Source organism: Crocuta crocuta, unplaced genomic scaffold (assembly GCF_008692635.1).
Source record: "Crocuta crocuta isolate KB4526 unplaced genomic scaffold, BGI_CrCroc_1.0 scaffold77, whole genome shotgun sequence".
In the NCBI taxonomy this organism is placed as follows: domain Eukaryota; kingdom Metazoa; phylum Chordata; class Mammalia; order Carnivora; family Hyaenidae; genus Crocuta; species Crocuta crocuta.
Window position 1 is genome coordinate 478,880 of NW_027532172.1, and position 19,111 is coordinate 497,990.

Genomic DNA, 19,111 nt, shown 5'->3' on the forward strand with positions numbered 1-19,111 from the left:
TTTTCATCTGCATATTAAGGTTAATAAAACTTGTAAGGATCGTGTGTGAAGAATCCACCACTGTGTTAGGTGTGTAGTACGTCTATTAGCCGCTCTTCCTCAAAATCACGCTTCATGAGCAGAGCTGCTACACACTTTTGGCTTCTCCGCGCTATTCTGTTCAATAAAGCCGTGTCATTAACTGATGAGCTGTGACTCTAGTTTTATCCTACCGTGTCATAAATTCACACATCACATGTCCTCGTTTTGGCTCAGGAAAAAAGTTGCAGTTTGTTCACACATGAGAGTGTGTGAACATTTTGTTGCTGGGCACACTGAAGACAGGGTCACTCAGAAAGACCCTCACTGACAAATTAGGACCAATCTTGATTCCCTGGAGACCATCGTTTATTTTTGGTAAATGCCATCAATGAATATACACACAGTATCATTCCCACAGAAGTCTATAGCATTTAAGTCTTGAAAACAGGTGACAGTTGAAAAAAAAAAAATCACAATTTTCAGTTCCTTTAAAAATTTAATGTTCTATCCCCTTAAGACTGTTAGGCCTTAAGTTACCCGGGTCTGGTTATATCCCAGCAATAATAAAGGGCCTGTTGCGTGACATATGCCGAATACACAGCAAAATTCAGAAATCCCAAGTGCTGCTTGCTTCACTTTAACATGTTTGGTTTCTCTCCTTGGTAATAGGGGTTTGATTTTCCCTATAACAAATGACTTAAAATAAGGTGCTTAAAGAGTCCACACCGAGTCTCAAAATAGTGAACAAACACTATTCAGAAATGCCCTCTGAGTCTCAGTTTCCCCTTCCGTAAAATGAAGGAGTTGGGTTCGAGTTAGTGTAGGCAAGACCATACAATGGATGGGTAGACTAATTTGCTGCCACAAACCCCAGCGAGGAGGAGGGAGAGGGGAGCAGAGCTGCAAACGGGAGTGTGGGAGTGGGTAGGGGTGACAGGCCAGGGCCGAAGTGGCTCGCAAACTGGCCTTCAGGAGGTCAGTGTCAGCTCTGAACCTTCAAGTCTCAGAAGTATGTCTTTGTGTTTTGATCTGATGATTTGGTCTAATATGATTGTCTCATTCATTCCAGTGTATGTACTTGCTGTAGATTTATGTACAGAATTAAATACCCCGTTTATTAATTTATAAACCGTAATAAAACCAGTCAGTTCCCCTTGCCAGCAGATCTTGCATTGGAAAAGGGAAACAAATTAATATACAAATTTTAGCAACATCATAAATTTCATGAAACCCAAAAAGACACACAGTTCATTTTGGAATTCAATTATCTGTTCAAGGAAATCAGTTACTATAATCGTTAAAAACTACCGTAGTATCTTTGTGGTGCAAAATTATCCCCATTTGTTGCTATTAACTAGTGAGAAAAGTTCAGCTACAGACTGTAATGCCTCTAAAGACACACAGCAAGCTCTTTTCACAAATACGCTTCAGGGTTTCGCCTTCCTGTTTTACACAGCAACCGTCTCCAAATTTGGGGCCAAACAAAATCACCCTAAAGAAAGTGAACGACGTGTGAACACACAGGGACCTGAGGCTGGTGGTGCATAAACTCCAGCCAGAAGGGGACAGGGCGACCTCCGGGAACAGCCCATCCATAAGCTGACAAAATAACGAAACCAAGAGTCCATCATAAGCCATGGTACTTCCTCTGACAGGAAAATGTCTCACCAGGACACGAAAGGTGACCCACTGTCCCATATGCGGCTCTCGCTCCAAGTGCCTATTCAGGAGGCTGGGCACAGCCCTGAAGGAAGAAGGCAGACAGTGGAGACCCCAGCTGCTGGGCCAGCGGTCCCCTCGGAGGACAGGGTCCTCTTGTGACGCTGACCTGAACCTCGGCACATGGCCTACCTGCTGGGGCCACATAATTTTCCTGATACGTGATTTATCCAAACCCAGATCCTAGCCTGGCGCTCACCCCTTCTCCGGGACATGATTCAGATGCTAATGCGGACACCGCCAGGTCAGGTCACGGGATCAAAGTGCGGTGGCCTCCTCTATTACACAACTGCTGCGTGACATTCTCTGCGTTCAGCGGCCGGGGCCGTTGGGAGCTTCAGAACACTTTAGCGCTTCCTACTAATGCTGAAACGCATCAAGACACGCATCACCAGAAGGAATTCTTCTTGTTTTTAAACATTTGAGAACAAAAGGGTTTTCAATCTATAAGCCAGTCCTCATGCGTCCCCCCCCCTCCGCCATAGGAATCCATGGCCTAAACAGACACAACTACACAATACAAAATATTCCCTAGAAAAATGCAAGATCCTCATGAGGTTAACATCTCCCCGCCAAACATTCTACGAAGTCATCACCGAAGTGAAGACTCCTCAGAAAAGACAAAACGAATATTACAGAAATAGAGCCTGAAACACTGAACATGATTTCCGAATGCTCTGACAGCCCCGGAGCCACTCCGCGTTTGACGTCCCCAGCGAGGAGAGAAGCCTGCTCTGGCTAGGGGAGAGAGGGCGCAGGAGAGAGCAGCCGCCCTGCCCCCTGGATCTGGACACGCACCGACGCGGACTTGCAGGTCAAAGAATCAGGCTCCAAGAATTCAAGGCTAATTGCAGTAGCTTCTCTCTTTGGAACATCTGCCAGTACCTGCAAACGGCCAACGGGCTGACCGGAAACTGGGTCCACCTTTGTTACTGGAGATGCTTTTAATTAGGACCCCTCGGCTCCACGCGTGCCTCAGCCCTTGGCCTATCTGAGCCGCGGAATCGAAGCAGCTAGTTTGTTGTTCTCCAGCACCAGCCGACTGTCCTTTCCTAGGCCCCCAGGGAGACCCCCTCTTAAGAGCCTGCTCGGGGATGTCTGCATCCAGTGATCCCGCCTCTCCGGAGAGTTACCTGGAAACACTATCTGGAAAGCAGAACAAGAACTCTCAAATACATGACTTGGGGAGTGAGACCACACAGAAAGGTAGAAACCTGGCCAAGATCTCCGCAGCAACACAGCCCTCGGATGACAGACTCCAGGAAGAAAGGGCCTGGAACACGGCAGCCTGGGGGCGGTGGTCCTTACTGCAGGGCAGGGTCCTGCGGCCCCCAAGGGGCTGGGAAGCCCAGGGTCTTCTGATGGTTGCACACCGTCTCCTCGGCTGGGTTGTACATTCACTGGTTGTCAGAAGTTTCTGGTACCGCTAGGGAGTGGGGGAAGGAGTCACACAGGTACCACCCTGCCCTCTACACTCTACACATCATAACGGTTCAAACTGTACGAGTTTGGGTAGCTCTGCCGACTGTACTGGAAGTGATCTGTTAAGATGTTGTTGCGGCCATACTGATAGTCCCCGTGCTGCGGGAAGAGGATGCCATTGTGAGGTTTTTCCAGGGGGCTCCGATGATGTTCCTTACTGCTCAGGTCCCCCGTTGTGACAGGGAGGAGGTGCTTCCGGGCTTGCTGGTTGGCATCGTACTTGGTCTGCAAGGTCAAGAGAGTCAATGAGACAACTGGCTCCTTCCCCGGGACATGCGCACAGGACAGAGGAGCACTTCGCATCCGAGCAGCCCTTCAAGGCCCCACTGAAGCACTGACCCAAGCAGGGCTAAGGCATGGCCACCCCTCCCTATTAGCCATCCATGTCTTTACCCTGGACTAAACAGAGCCTTCTTGAGGAGGCCATGAAATCCCTGACGAAGCCTCCATAAACCCAAGAGCCACAGCTGGAGCAGGGCATGGACCCAGAATCATCTACACAGGAAAAGGAAAGCCGGGCCGGGAAGGGCCACACCAACACCACACAGCTGGGAGCTGGAATGCCAGCCTCGGAGCTCCTGGTGAGGCCACTTTTTCCTCCCCTCCACCAACACTTGGTGCCTCCCTAGGTATCGAGGGGACAGCCCACCCCACCCCAGACTCACTTTGTTGTACAGAAAGACCCCCAGGATGGCTGTCATCATGCCCAGGACGTTGGTGCTGGTGACTGGGTTTTGCAGCATGATCAGGGACACCGTGATGACCATGATTCTCTTGGTGGCATTGGCAACGGAGTAGCTCAGAGGGCTGATGAGGTTGAGGATGCTGAAGGCAATGACGTTCTGGGCAAAGTTACAGAAGCCGCTGACCGCCAGGAGCAGGAGCGTCCAGGGCCACTGGGACACATAGGTCTAGAGACAAGAGGAGGCAGGAACAACGCTGGGGTCACACGCTGGCCCTGGCAGAGGTGTGGGCGCGGCACAAAGCGGCTTGCTGGGGCCAGTGGCTGGGTGGGGAGTTCTGGCTGTGTACTGCTGTGTGTAACAGGTGCCTGATCTGCACAAGCTCCTGACTCTCACAGTCCTGCACGCGCGGCACGACAGCAGTGATCAGCTCCGTCCCTGCTGAGGACGGGGCGCTCCAAGAGCCCGATGGGACCTGAAGCTTCCCGTGTCCCGGACAGTGAGGACTGGGAGCTCTGGGGTTAGCAGAGCAACGTCTGCCTACCGGACAATCTTAGTCCAGTTGAGTTGCTCTCACAAAATACCATAGGCTGGCGGGGGGGCGGGGGGTGGTTTGTAAACAACAGATACTTATTTCTCACAGTTCTGGAAGCTGGGAAGTCTAAGATCAAGGAGACTCAGTGTCTGGTGTGAGCTTCCCAGTTCATAGGTGGGGTCTTCTCACTGTGCCCTCTTGTGACGGAAGGGGTGAGAGCTCACTGGGTCTCACTTTATAAGGCCATCAACCCTGTCCGACAAGTGCCCCCCTTCCTAATACCATCATACAGGGAGCTGGGTTTCAACACAGACATTAGGGTGGGGGGAACACAAACATTCAGACTGTAGTAGACATGCCACATTCTGTAAGACAGGGAGGCCCTGGGAAGGCAGCCCCTGAGGATGCAAAGGACCTAGTAATAGAAGAACCCCAGGCAAGGAGCCAGAAGCCCTGGGTCTTCCCTGTCACTGGGAACACTGGAGGCCCTTTGCCTCCAGCCAGTTGACCTTTCAAGTCACACTTTCTTTCTCTGTGCAAGAGAAGACACCGACCGTGCTAAGCCCACACAATGCTGCTGCTGGGACGATCAAAAGGTTCATGGCTGTGAAAGTGTTTTAAAACAGTCCCAAGCCAAACATGAGATGTTCTCACAACTTTAGTTATCATCTGACCCTTTCCAGAATGAGGCAGTCTGACTAAGGGGGCCCAGAGGAACCCACCACTAGCACACATCTGGACCACAGAACACCACTCCCCACCCCCACTGCCCCCAAGCCTGGCTCGATCCCAGAACAGGCAGCAGTTGACCACCAGGTGGGGGCCGCGCTGGCCAGGCGGCTGGGGTGCCCAGCGAGCGCTGAACATTTGCGGACATCTCTTCGGGGTCGGATACCGGAAGGCACGGGCCACCACTCCTATGCCTCCCCAGCTCCCACAGTCCTACGTCGGTACCAGTCCTGAGGAACCAAGTGGGACCAAGAGGCTGCGATAAGGCAGAGCTGCCAGGCCAGTGGAAGGACCTCAGAAGACAGTACACCAGCCATGGACGGGTCCAGGCTGTCCCTCTCTGCAGTGTCTGACCTTGTCTGGAGTGCTGGGACAGTCCGCACGTCCCTGTGCCCCAGGGGCAGAGCACCCTCAAGACCTAGTGTGGCTGCGAAGGTCGCAAAGCCACAGCTGCCTGGTGGCACCTGCTCTCTGCATCCCAACCTCAAGCCACACTGGTATTGGACACAGCTGGGTCCCTCCAGGAAGGTGGCATTTAGTGGCCTGCCAGCATGGGAGCTGGAACAGTCTCGGAATGGCCACCTGATTCCATTTCTACCACCCTCTGAGCGAGGGAGGGATCACGAGGTCCTCTGAAAGGAGAACAAGATACGCTTAGGTGACCTGCTCAAGGTCACCCTAACTTTTGCCCCGAGTTGGGATAACAGCCCCTGTAAGGCACGTGAGCGCACCAGCATGCTTCTGTGGTAAGCTGACCTGTTCTCTCACGAGTCCTTTCCTCAGATGACCGACACGGACTTACAAGCTAAGATAGACACCAGCTTGCATAGATACCTCTTTCTCAGAAAAGGAACACAGTCAATCTTTTTTTTTAAACTGACTTAACACTAGTCAAGTGTTTCTTCCCCGCACAATCAGGATTCAGAACGACTCCATCCCCCCACAACACTCTCCCAGGCTTCTTGGTATGAATCCCCTTCCCCAAGCCAGGTAATGATGTGTTCTTCCCTCTAGGTCTCTTTTAGAGATTACTCTAGAAGTGGAATGAGATGGAACTTTCTCAGACAGGCTGCTTTCTATCAGCAATAATGCCTGTGACATCCACCCAAGTTGTCATAAGGAACAATAGCTGATGACTTTTGTTTTTGTTGCCAAGCAATGCTCCATTGTATGAATGTACCAAAGTGGGCTTGTTTTGTTTTTTATTCACTCACTTGAAGGACATCTGGGTTGTGTCCAATTTTTGGTGGTCATGAGTGAAGTTGCTATAAACATTTGTGTGAACTTCAGTTTCATTTCTCTAAAGTTAACACCCACATGTGAGATTGCTGGGTCATATGATTAGTGTATGTTTAACTTCAGAAGAAACTCCCAAAAGTTTCCTAGAATGGTGGTACCATTCTGTATTTACTCCAACAATATGTAAGAATTCTAACTGTGCCTTATCTTTGACAAAGATATCTATGTCTTTTTAAATTATTATAGCCATTCTAATAGGTATCAGGTGGATCTCATCACGGTCTTGTTTCTCTCTAGTACCTAATGATGTTGAGCATATTTTACTTGCCTGTTTATATGCCATCTCGACAGTCTCAATGGGGAAAAGTCTGTTCAAGTCTTTTGCCCGTTTCTAAGCAAGTTATTTTCTTGCTATTGAGTTTTGAGAGTTCTTTATATATTCAGAACCCAAGTCCTGTTAGTACGTCATTTGCAAATATCTTCTCCCAGTTGGTAGTCTTTCACAGAGCAAAAGTTTTAAATTTTGATGAAACTCCATTTACCATTTTTTTCTTTATGGACTTTGCTTTTGGTAGAATGTCTAAGAACTAATCCGAAGTCACGATGAAGATTTTTCTCCTGTTTTTTCTTTCTAATGGTTATCATTACATTTAAGTCTAGAATACATTACGAGTTAAGTTTTCTGTAATGTGTGAGGTCTAAGTCAAGGCTCAGTTTTTTGCTTATCTATGTCCAATTGTTCCAACACCATTTGTTAAAGAAACTACCCTTTCCTCTATGATTGCCTTTCAATCTTTGTCAAAAATCAATGACCCAGATTTGTGTGCATTTAGTTTCATAAGATTCTGCTTCACTGATTTATGTGTCTCACTCACCCTTCACCAATATCTGTACCTTTTACACTCAGTCTTTAAGTAAGTGTGGTTCCTCCAAGTTTATTCTTTCTCAGACTTATTTTGACTATTTCAGTTTGACTGCCTATCTATGTAAATATTCCAATCTGCTTTTCTAGGTTAAAAAAAGTCAATGCCTATGTACACACACATACACACATACACACACACACACACACACACAGATACAGGCATATCTTGGCAATATTGCAAGTTCAGTTCCAGACCACTGCAATAAAGGAAATACTGCAATAAAGCAAGTCAAGTGATTTTTTTTTGTTTCTCAGTGCATATATAAGTTATGTTTATACTGTAGACTGTGAAATGTGCAATAGCATTATGTCTTTTAAAAAAGGTGTATGCCTTAATTAAAGGTACAGAACTTTATTACTCCCAAATGCTAACCATCATCTGAGGTTTCAGTGAGTCATAATCACTCATCATAGATCGCCATAACAAATATGGTAACAAGAAGTTTGAAAGATTCCAAGAATTACTAAAACCATGACACAAAGACACAGTGGGCTGTTGGAAAAACACCACCAATAGATTTCCTTGTTGCAAGGTTGCTATAAACCTTCAATTTGTGAAAATGTAGTATCTGCAAAGTGTGATAAAGCTAAGTACAACACAACAAGGTATACCTGTATAGATTAATGGGTCTCAACTTTTTCTTCATTACCACCTTTTCCAAGGAGGAAATTTAGAGTTAAAATTCAAGCAATTATTTATAATTAATACTAAAGAAAAAGATTTTGCTCGTTAGAATTTTATTTCTTCCTTTCAAATCTATTTATTTCTTTTTGTTGTCTTATTGCACTGGCCAGGATGTCAAGTGTGATGTGGAATAAACACGTTGAGAGTGAACATCCTGAATTTATTCCTGAATTTAGCAAGAAAAGCCTCCAATCTTTTATCATGGCATTAGTATCTTTTTTATAATGTTCTTTTTTATAATGTTCTCATACTTAAGACTTATTTTCTGTGCCAAAATCAGTAACATTATACTGCAAAAGGGACATTGTACTTTCAAATGGGCCATCTAAGGCAGCTAATTATGCATCACCTTGAGCTCTCTACTGAGAAAAATTCTGTGACTTGAACTACATATTTTTAAATGTGGAATTCTTGGGAAAACTAATATTTAATATTGTTTCTCCTGCACAGCAAAACTGCCTATTCTGCTGTTTTAAAACCCTCAATGGCTTTATTTTCTACTGGCCTCTTTTTTCATGTGCAGAAAAAATGAAAATGTCTAAATTAACTATGTTGCACAAATGGTACCCAACACAAACTTTTTAAAAATTAGTAAGACTTTTAAGTTTGCATTTTGACTATGTTTTTAAGGATGCAGGTTGTGTGTTTAAGCTTTATTAACTAATGTTAAAAACTGTGATGTGTGTGCAGAATATTCTGTGTGCTTGTTCATGTTGAAAGAATGGCTGTTGATAAAAATCAGCTTTTATTTAAAAAAAAAAACAGGTTGAGGAGGTTTCCTTCTATTTCTAGTTTGTTGACTTTGTATTTTATTTTATTATTTTGAGAAATAGCATACATGTGCATGCATGAGAGAGAGGGGGGCAGAGAGGAAGAGACTCTTAAGTGGGATCTGAGACTTGGGGCTCAATCTTATGATAGTGAGATCATGACCTGAGCTAAAACCAAGAGTCAGACACTCAAACAACTGAGCCATCCCCTGGTGTGTTCGTCTTCATGAATGATGTTGGATTTTGTCAGATGCCTTTCTGTATCAGTTGATGTGAATATGTGATTTTCTTATTTAAACTGTTATAGATTACACTGATTTTCAAATATTGAATTAGCCTTGCATTCTTGATTTAAATCCCACTTTGTGATAGTGTATTATGCTTTTTACACGTTGCTACATTCGATTTACTAGTATTTGGGGCTTTTAAAAATACATTTTTTAAAATTTTTACACAGAGAGTGTGAGTGGGGGAAAGGGGGAGGGGGGGAAGGGAGAGAGAGAGACAGAGAGAGAGAGAGAGAGAGAGAGAGAGGAAGAGAGAGACTCTTAAGTAGGCTCCATGCTTGGTGCAGAGCCCGATGTGCGGCTTGACCTCATGTCCCTGGAATCACAACCTGAACTGAGATCAAGAGTTGCATGTTCAGCCAACTAAGCCACCCAGGTGCCCCTGCTAATATTTTGTTAACTACTTTTGCCTCGATGTCCATGAGAAATACTGGTTTTGTTACATGGCCCAAAGTACTCCCTTGTCTTGTTTCCTGGAGGAGGTTGTGTAGAATCAGCATTTATTTTTCCTTAAATGTCTGATAGAATTTGCCAGTGAAACCAGCTGGGCCTGATGATTTGTTTTTAGAAAGTTTGAACCTATGGATTCAATTTCCTTAAAAACTATAGGACTATTTAGGTTATCTAGTTCATTTTGGGTAGGTGAGTTTGGTAGTTTGTGGTTTATGAAGAATGGGTCTGTTTCATCTATGCTGTATATAGAACTGTCAGTAGTATCTCTAGCATTTAAATGTTTGTGAGGTCTATAGTGATATTCCCTCTTCCACTCTTGGTGTTTGTAATGTCTTCTTTTTTTCTCAGTTTTGCTTCAGTTGAAAATATTTTTTTATTTCCTTTGAGGCTTCCTCTTGGGCCCATGCATCATTTAGAAATGTGTTGCTTAATTTCTAAATGTTTGTGGACATTTTCCTGTTACCTTTCTGTTATTGCTGTCAGAGGATATACTTTGTATGTTTTCAGATTTCTTTTTTATTTTTTAAGTTTATTTATTTTGAGAGAGAGAGAGAGAGAGTACAAATAGGGTAGGGGCAGAGAGAGAATCTCAAGCAGGCTCCATGCTGTTAGCACAAAGCCCAACACAGCGCTCAATCTCATGCACCATGAGATCATGACCTGAGCCGAGATCAAGTCAATGCTTAACCAACTGAGCCACCCAAGCGCCCCTGTATGTTTTCAGATCTTTTGTTAAAGTTCGTTTTATAACACAGAATATGGTTTATCTTGGTGAATGTTCCATGAATACCTGAAAAGAATGTCTGTTATGTGGTTGTGGGGTAAAATGTTCTACAAATGTTAATGAGATATCCAGTTGGTTGCTGACATTATTCAGTTCTTTATTCTTGGTGAGTTTTTTTTTTTATAATTCTATTGGTTCTGGAGGTTCTATATTCACTGGATATAAAATTATGTGTTGACAGTTCTTAGTTTCAGTACTTTAAAAATGTTATTTCACCTCTTTCTGGTGTTCATGGTTTCTAATGAGAAATCCAGTCATTCAAACTGCTGTTCTTCTAGAAGTAATGCATTATTTTTCTCTGGCTGCTTCCAGATTGTTTGCTTGTTTGTGTTTTAATCTTTCTCACTGTGGGTCAAACTGGATAATTTCTATTGATCTATCTTCAAGTAATTGACCCTTTCCTTTGTCATTTCCATTCTACTATTGAATCCATCCAATGAGGTTTTTTTAACTTTTTTTTAATCTCTGAGAGACAGAGACATAGAGTGAGTGGTAGAGGGGCAGAGAAAGAGGGAGACACAGAATCTGAAGCAAGCTCCAGGCTCGGAGCTGTCAGCACAGAGCCCAACGCGGGGCTCAAACCCATGGACTGTGAGATCATGACCTGAGCTGAAGTCGGACACTTAACTGACTGAGCCACCCAGGCACCCCTCATCCAGTGAGTTTTTAAGCTACTGTTTCTGAATTTCCAAAATTTCCATTTGGTTCTTCTTTTATTCTTTGCATTTGTCTCAAGAGTATTCACCCTTACATCTTGGGGCATGAGTATAATCATTGCTTTAAAGTCATTGTTCAGGGGGTGCCTGGGTGGCTCAGCTGGCTAAGTGTCTGGCTTCAGCTCAGGTTATGACCTCACAGCTCATGAGTTTGAGCTCTGCCTCGGGCTCTCTGCTGTCAGTGCGTAGCCTGCTTTAGTTCCTGTCTCCCTCTCTCTGTGCCCCTTCCCACCTGGTGCTTTCTATCTCAAAAGTAAACAAAAACATTAAAAAAAAATTTTTTTTAAGTCATTGTTCAGGGGCGCCTGGGCGGTTCAGTCGGTTCAGCATCTGACTTTGGCTCAGGTCATGATCTCCTGGTTTGTGGATTTGAGACCTGCATCGGGCTTTGCAAGGACAGTGCGGAGCCTGCCTGGGATTCTCTCTCTCCCCCTCTCTCTGCCCCTCCCCGACTTACTTGCTCATGCTCTCTCTCAAAATAAATAAATAAACTAAAAAAAAATAAAATAATTGTTCAATAATTCCAACATCTGTGTCATCTCAGTGTTGGCATCTGTTGACTCTCTTCTCATACGCGACTGGACAGTTTCCTGGTTCTTCATATGCCAAGTAATTTTGGATCACATTCTGGACATTCAGAATACTGTGAGACTGTAGGTCTTGTTTAAATCCTATATGGAATGTTGATACAGAATTTGGTTTTAGCAGACTCAGGTGGGTTCAGCCTACAAGCTTGACAAGCCTTCTGGGGGTGTTGGTCCCAATGTCAGTTGCGTTTTCACAGCCTCTCCGCAGTATGTGGCTCCATCCAGAGTGTGCCCAAGCCAGCGATCAGTCTGCGTTCTGGGCAGTAGTCTATCTCATAATTCAGTTTCAGTCTTTGGCATGCTATTAGGATCCGATCAGCACACGTACAGCTCAGAGGTGCTCCTAGGATTTCATGGTGTTCTCTGAGGTCACTTTCCCAAGCTCCTCCTTCTCCACGATCTCCTAGGGTTACCCCTAGGAACCAGTTCTCTAGTCGAAGGCCTGTGGCACAATTAGCCTGCTCTAATATGGCCTTCCCACAACTGTATGTCTACTTGGGACCAAGCAGTGGGCAGATTAAAAGAGGAAAATACACAGTGGGGGCTAATCCCTCTCTTTGACTGCAGAGGGAGGTTGTTGCCCTCACTCAGCATCTCAGGTGCTGAGGTGCTGTGGGACCCTGCTGCTGCCCCCACCACGGGATTGCCAGGGGCCTGGGACACAGGCGAACAAAGAAACAAAAGTAACAGGAAAAGACCAGCAGGGCATCTGCCTTACTCTGAGCATCAGGAATCTCCTTTCCCCTTCCCTGATCCAGAAGTAGAGGGTGTCTTGCTCTGTTCTCACCCTGTGCAGCACCCTGGGCTGCGAGTCCAGGCTGAAGGTACAGGAGACGAAAGAAAGGCAAACTGAGGGACGCCTGGGTAGCCCAGTCGGTTAAGCATCTGACTCTTGACCTCGGCCTGGGTCACGATATCACGGTTTGTGAGTTCGAGCCCCATGTCGGGCTCTTCACTGACGGCAGGGGGTCTGCTTCAGATTCTGTCTCTCCCTCTCTTTGCTCCTGCCCTACTCACTGTTGCTCGCTCTCTCTCAAAATAAATAAATAACAGAAAGAAAAGAGAAAAGAAAAGAAAAAAGAAAGGCAAGCTGCTGACTCAGGGTACTTTGAAGTCTGGTCTTCAACCCCAGCTTGTCCAGTGCCATTTACTTTTCTGTCCTCAAACAGCTGCTTCACTCATCTTGTAAAAGCTTTAAAACCAGGCTGCCGGCTCCAGAATCTAGTGACTCCCGCCTGGCTTCAGTCAGGCTGTCAGCTGTGGGGCTGCCCGTGTGTGGGAACTGCCCACCAGAGCCTTTGAATCTTGGTAGCCTGGCGAGCGGCAGATTCCAGGTGATGTCCTATCTGACCCTTCTCCCTGCCACCACGAAGCACATCTCCTGGCGTCCGTGCCAAGACACAGGGCGGAGAGGGGGAGCCCCAGTGGGTAGGAGCCCTGCCTTCACACGGCAGCAGGGCCAAATACAGCGTGCTCCTCGGAAAACTATTAGAGCATATAAGCACCCCATCGAGGTCAAAAATATGTATGCACTCGCTCAACAAAGAGATCAGGTCACTAAAAGTATTACAAAGAAGGTAATCACTGGAATAAAACTAAAAAGTGGCCTGAATGCAAAGTTACTAGAGCAAAGCCTAGAAGTACGTGTGCGTGTGCGCGTATACAGAGACCCTAAGAAGTTGTAAATAGGACACAATAAAGGAACTGACACCCAGCCCATCAACAATATCTGCAGCCAATAAAAAGAATGAGAAAGACCTAAATATGTCAATAGGGAATAATCGATCCCCAGGACAGATCACTGAGTGAAAATAGCAAAGGGCTCTTCTCTACCGAAAAAGTCACTTTCTGTGTAAGGAGGAGAAAGGTATGAATATATACAAATGCGCTTACATTTGCAAAAATAAACACTGAAAGAACAAACCAAGAGCATGCAAGTGAGTAACTGCGGGGGGAGGGGGACAAGAGATTGGGGAGGTGACAGGGACTGAAGCCAGACTTCTTTGGTTTTTTGTTTTTGTTTCGTAATATTTTTATTTCATTTACTTTTGGGCGGGGAGAGCGCGTGCTTGCGGGGAGGGGAAGGGGAAGGGAAAGGGAGAGAATCTTAAGCAGGCTCCGTACCCAGTGCAGAGCCCCACACCCTGAGTTCATGCCCTGAGCTGAAATCAAGAGTCGGACACACAGCCAGCAGAGCCACCCAGGCGCCCCTGAAGCCAGGCTTGTTGGATAAACCTTCTCATCGCATTTGGCTTTGGAAATACTAAGGTCTGATAAATTCAGTGTGGGGCGTGGGGGGTGGGGGAAAGCAATGCCTACAAATGGAAAACAATGGAAGTAAAAGAACCCAACTGGACAAGCCGGTGACACGGGCGCATTGTGACAACGATGATTTCCAGCGCCCCCAGAACACAGCATTCCAGCTGTGCGTCTGTAACGGGACACATCCTAAGGACAAAGAAAGAAGAGAGGCAAAGAGACCTTAGACTTCCCTCGGGTCCTGCCCGCGGCCGTCCCGTGATCTTCACGCCGAAGCGCTCGGTGTGTGGATAGTGGCATCTCCCACATGAGGAATTACGGGAAGGGTAAGCAAAGAACAAGTTGGCAAGGAACCAAGCGTCCCAGAAAAAACATAAACTTAAAAATCACAGCAATGATAAATCCTGTCATGTTGAATTGGAATGAACTGGAATGAACTCTCCCCTCTGCCCCAACGGGACCTTCCTAGTTTTTCACCCCAAAGACTTAAAAGCAAGGACAACCCAACAGTGGTGAGCACGCACGGCCTGTGTCTCTCAACAGCACTCTCTATACAAGCAGCCCGGGCTCCCTAAGGAGCGGCCGACTGCACGTCTGGGACGGGAGAGGCACAAGACAGGAAAGAACATCCGGCTGGACCAAAGGCTGACCTGCGCTGTCAGAAGGCCAGGGAGCCAGGGGGAAGGACTCCCCTGGCCAGGACAGGAGAATCTGAGTAAGAAGAGTGTTAAGATGTGCAACTGACCCAGGAGTCCACAACGATATCGAAATAATAAATAAGAGGACCTTCCTTTACCCCTCTCACATTTCCCCCCCCCAACTCACTGGTTAACATTTACAGTCAGCTAAGAAGTGTTCTCGAAAAATCGGTAATTTAAAAAAAAAAAGAAAGAGAGAGAGAGAGAAGCACTGAACTGCTTTTCGTGTAGTTCAAACAATCGTCCTGGGAGATGATGAAAAATTACAGCTAATCAATATGAAAGGAAGTTAGAACAGAGCCAGTTTCCTCATCTGGAAAATGAAAGTAACGGGCACTAGGTCTCCAGACAGTGCTAAGGGCTAAAGACCAATGCCAAGGACTCCATCAGGCCTCATTAAGTCCTAATAAACATTCACTCCCCTCTCTGTAACTCAGGCTTGGAAGAAACCACGCCTACCTCCTCCTTATCACCGTCACCTGCGTTAGTTTCCAGTGACCCTTCTGGAGGCTGGCCCCGCAGCTGGTGGGAAGCGTTTCTTTCGCGCGCTCAGAGAGCTCTGGATACACCCAGAGTCAAGGGAAGTACGGACAGAGATGGCACCGAGAGAGGAATCAGGCAACGGCAGCACAGTTTTAACAAGTCAAAGTGAGACCTGAACCAGGCTGTCAGGACAGGGAGGTCGCCTGTGCTGGCATTTCCTTCCTGATGCCACTGGCCCAAAGGAGGCAGCTGCCAATACCTGAGAGCCAGCCCGCTGGGGGAGGAAATGCGAAGGAAGAACATCTCCTGCGACCGCACGAGAAAGCAGCCCTGACAAAGCCGAGAGCTCAGAGGGCTGGCTGCCAGGGGCCCGGATGTCCAAAGTCAACACAGCTGTAACTCCCCGACAAAGCACGTGGTTTGGAACTAGTTAGGAAAAGGGTGTGTCCGTGGCACTGGCCGACTCACCAGGTCGCTGCTGACCAGGAAGGCTGAAAGGTCTACCAGGACCCACGTGGGGATCATAAAGAAGACAGCGTGGCAGCCCAAGATGTTCAGCAGCCGCAGATGGTGGATCCGCGAGTCTCTCAAAACCTGCAAAGAGAAAACCTCTTTAAAGGCCAACTGAAACTAAAAATGGCACGAAAGGCTCCAGTTACCCAGGCCCCAGACACAGTGACTACACACTAGCCCTGACAGCTGACCTTGACCACCAAACCTACCAGTGCACCTACGATGAGACACACAGCCTGTGCCCAAGACAAATATGAAGGACTGAGAATGAAAAAAACCAACACTCAATACTGGCGAAGCTGCAGTGAAACAGGCACTCTGAAATTCTACTGGCTTATGTCTAAATCAGCTTATGTATGTTCCAGAATGCAACCAGGCAAAGTCTGTCAGCAGCCACAAATATCTCATATACTCTGACCCAACAATGGTCAGCCTACGTGAGGAAATAACCCGAGACACAGAAAAACTGCGTGCACAAAAATGCTCATTACTGTGTGACTTAAAATGAAGAGTTGGAAAATGGCTGCGTTCCCTGTGGTCCTGGAAAAGAGTATTATTACGGGACTTAGAGCAATAGTTTGTTCTTAAATACTTATTTTTGAGAGAGGGCAAGTGGGAGAAAGGCAGAGAGAGGGACAGAAGATCCGACACGGGCTCTGCACCGACAGGCTGACAGCAGCAAGCCCGAGGTGGGGCTCGAACTCATGAACTGTGAGATCGTGACCTGAGCTGAAGTCGGATGCTCAACCGACTGAGCCACCCAGGTGGCCCTAGAGCAGTCATCTTTAATGATATGGGAGAATGCTGTAATGGTAAATGAAAATTTACTAATTTTCAAAGTTACTAATTTTGCTTTTCAAAAGCACAATTCTAAAATGTATCTATAATATTACAACTCTAAAAACTGTACAGAAAAGACCCCTAGCACTGACAGCAGTTCTCTGTGGGGCACCTGGGTGGCTCCGTTGGTTATGCGTTGGATTCTGGCTCCAGTCATGATCTCATGGTTCGTGAGTTCGAGCCCCATGTCAGGCTCTGTGCTGACAGCTCGGAGCCTGGAGACTGCTTTGAATTCTGTGTCTCCTCTCTCTCTCTCAAAAATAATAAACATTAAACAAACAAAAAACAGTAGTTCTTTAGGGGGACTGTGACTTTTACTCAATAGCATGGAAACCCCCAGACAGGGGGCAGGTCTCTGCTGATTAGCATCTCCAGTACCCACTATGGAGCTGGACATAAGTTTCTGGATTTTGGGGGGAGGACACTTTCTCTATATTTCCTCATCGAATATATGCTAATGTTATAAAAGGAAACAAATTACTTAGGAAAATGAAACAGATACAAAGCCAGTAGAAGGGCAACAGTTCTGTTTGTTTCAACTCGGGGGCGGGGAGGGGGGGGAACCCTCTCCTTGACCACTTTTTCACATGCCGCCCGCGTGCGCCTGCAAACCCCCCAGGCGTATCCCAGCCGGTACCCAGATACCTTTTTGGAGAAAATATTCTGAAGTGAGAAGCACAGTGTGGCAGCAAGGGCGCTGATGAGCCCCCACATGTCGAATGACAACTCGGTGACGGTGGCCAGCAGGACGCCGCTGATGATGGGGATGAGTGACAAGTAGACCTGCAGGGGCGGACAGGTGGCGCTGACGGCAGGGGCGGAGCCAGGCTGCCCCCCCTCCCCCAACCCCGGGGCCTGGAGGAGAGCCTCGGCGGCTGCTCTCCCTCCCTCACCGAAGGGAACGGCCAGCTTTACAAGGCCTAGTGTGTGCAGCAGTTTCTGAGCTCTGGCGGCTAAACGGCTCCAAACCTCCAGAGAAGTGGGATCCATTTGTGACATCTAGCTCACCCTTTTCCTACAAAGGACACTTTAAAGCACTGCAAAAATTTTAGGAGGTGGTGGTAAGGCCCTCTCCACCACCCCTGGAGGCTAGAGCGAGGGCTCGGGATTGGGGGACCAGAATTCCTGCTCCCCCGCTGCTGGCTGTGGGCCTCAGGCTATTTGAGTCTCCCCTCTCCCTGTAAGTCCGGTTTCTTCCCCTGATATCGAGAATGACAATTACCTGCCTTATCTGTCTCATAGGGTGGGTCCACACATACCCTGTCTTTATCATTAGTCTTTGCCTAGGCCATTCCTCAGTCCTTCCTCACTGCGGAAGGTGGCGGCTTCTTGCCCAAGCTGGGTACAATGTCCCGACCAACAGGGAAACCTGATAAACACGATGTGATATCCAGTGGTGAAGCTGCACACCTCCCAGGCAACTCCAGCCCAGGGAGACAAGTCACACCTGACATCACCCTGGGGGCGGGCTATAGAGCACACCCAGGTCTTACAGAGAAAAAGAGGCTGAAACAAAATAATAAGCCAGAAGTGGCCCAATTTCTATAAGCCGATCCAGGGCACCGGCCGCTCTGAGTTACATAAAGTACGAGATGCCAGAAACCAACCACATAGAGAAGCAGCACTCTGTCCAGCATGAAATGGATTCCAGCTGGGACAACAGGAGTCGCACTTCCCCTTAAGGCCATGGAGCAAGGCCGTCTCTGGCTGAAGCCACAGCTTCTCTCACGCCAAGCCAGGAAATACCCAGCCTTGGCATCTTAAACAGACACTGGATTGTGCCCAAAGCATCTTCCTTATGCAGCTCGAGGCTCTGCGGCTTGCTTTCATTTCCATTCCCAGACACTCACAATTCCTGGTTGTTTTTACTTCTAAGACTTTGTCGGATTTTGCCAGAATCAGACTCTTTTGACTAGCACCTCACTTCTGACCCCCAGAAGTCCCCATCCTGACTGCGGTCACCTGCGAAGACGTGAAACTCTGTCAGAGTTCCAGCAAGGCATCAGATGTTGCATCCCCAGCCTCCCCTGGAGGGGCATGTGGTGCCTGGCCAGGATGGGACCAAGTCACTGCCCACTAGCAAACACAGGAGGGAAGCTGGACCTGCGAAAGACGGGAGGGTCCCCAAGACCACACGGCAGCGACAACTCGGGGACACACGCACCACACACCACTGCCTCCAAAGAGATTACAGAACATTAGTAAAACAGCCACCCGAAGCCTCTAAGCGGACTTCCTGATTTGACAGGAAGCCAGGAGCCGCAACCACGTCACCAGCTGGGCACCGGCCAGCAAGCCCTTGGGGCCCCCACCTGCCCAGAACCCTCCCAGGTTACCTTGGTGCTTTGCTTCTCCTTCATGATGATCCGGGACAAGAGAACCACCCAGATGGGCATGGTAGCCTTGACTGCAAAGAGAGGCAAGGGGCTCTCAGGGGGCCGTCTTAGTCGTGGAACCCACCCCGGGACCCCGTCCCATCTCCACTAGAGCGATGCAGCCCTTCAAGCCTCCTCAGCCCTTCTCTTTCTGTGGGGCTCCCCCCAACCCAACAGTTGTGATCCGCCCTGCTCAGCTCCCAGCTCTCTTCCCAGCCACTTCCCTCCCCCAGACCCCTGTGCGAGCCCCTCCCCTGCTAAATGTCTCGTTGGCCCCCAGAGCCTTCCCAACAGAAGCTGGCTTCTCAGCCTGGTATCCCAGGCCGTC

At 47.5% G+C, this 19,111-nt stretch overlaps 1 protein-coding gene across 1 annotated transcript in view; it reads right to left on the reverse strand.

Annotated features, from left to right (window-relative positions):
- Nucleotides 1–369: 369 nt before the first annotated feature.
- SLC35E1 (solute carrier family 35 member E1) overlaps nt 370–19,111 on the reverse strand; it is a gene marked incomplete at its 5' end in the record, with an annotated part of 19,703 nt that continues 961 nt past the window's right edge. The window contains 5 exons of the mRNA XM_077776994.1: nt 370–3,447; nt 3,888–4,133; nt 15,524–15,649; nt 17,054–17,191; nt 18,745–18,815. Coding sequence (XP_077633120.1) covers nt 3,217–3,447; nt 3,888–4,133; nt 15,524–15,649; nt 17,054–17,191; nt 18,745–18,815 — 812 coding nt within the window. The remainder of the gene's footprint in view (nt 3,448–3,887; nt 4,134–15,523; nt 15,650–17,053; nt 17,192–18,744; nt 18,816–19,111) is intronic.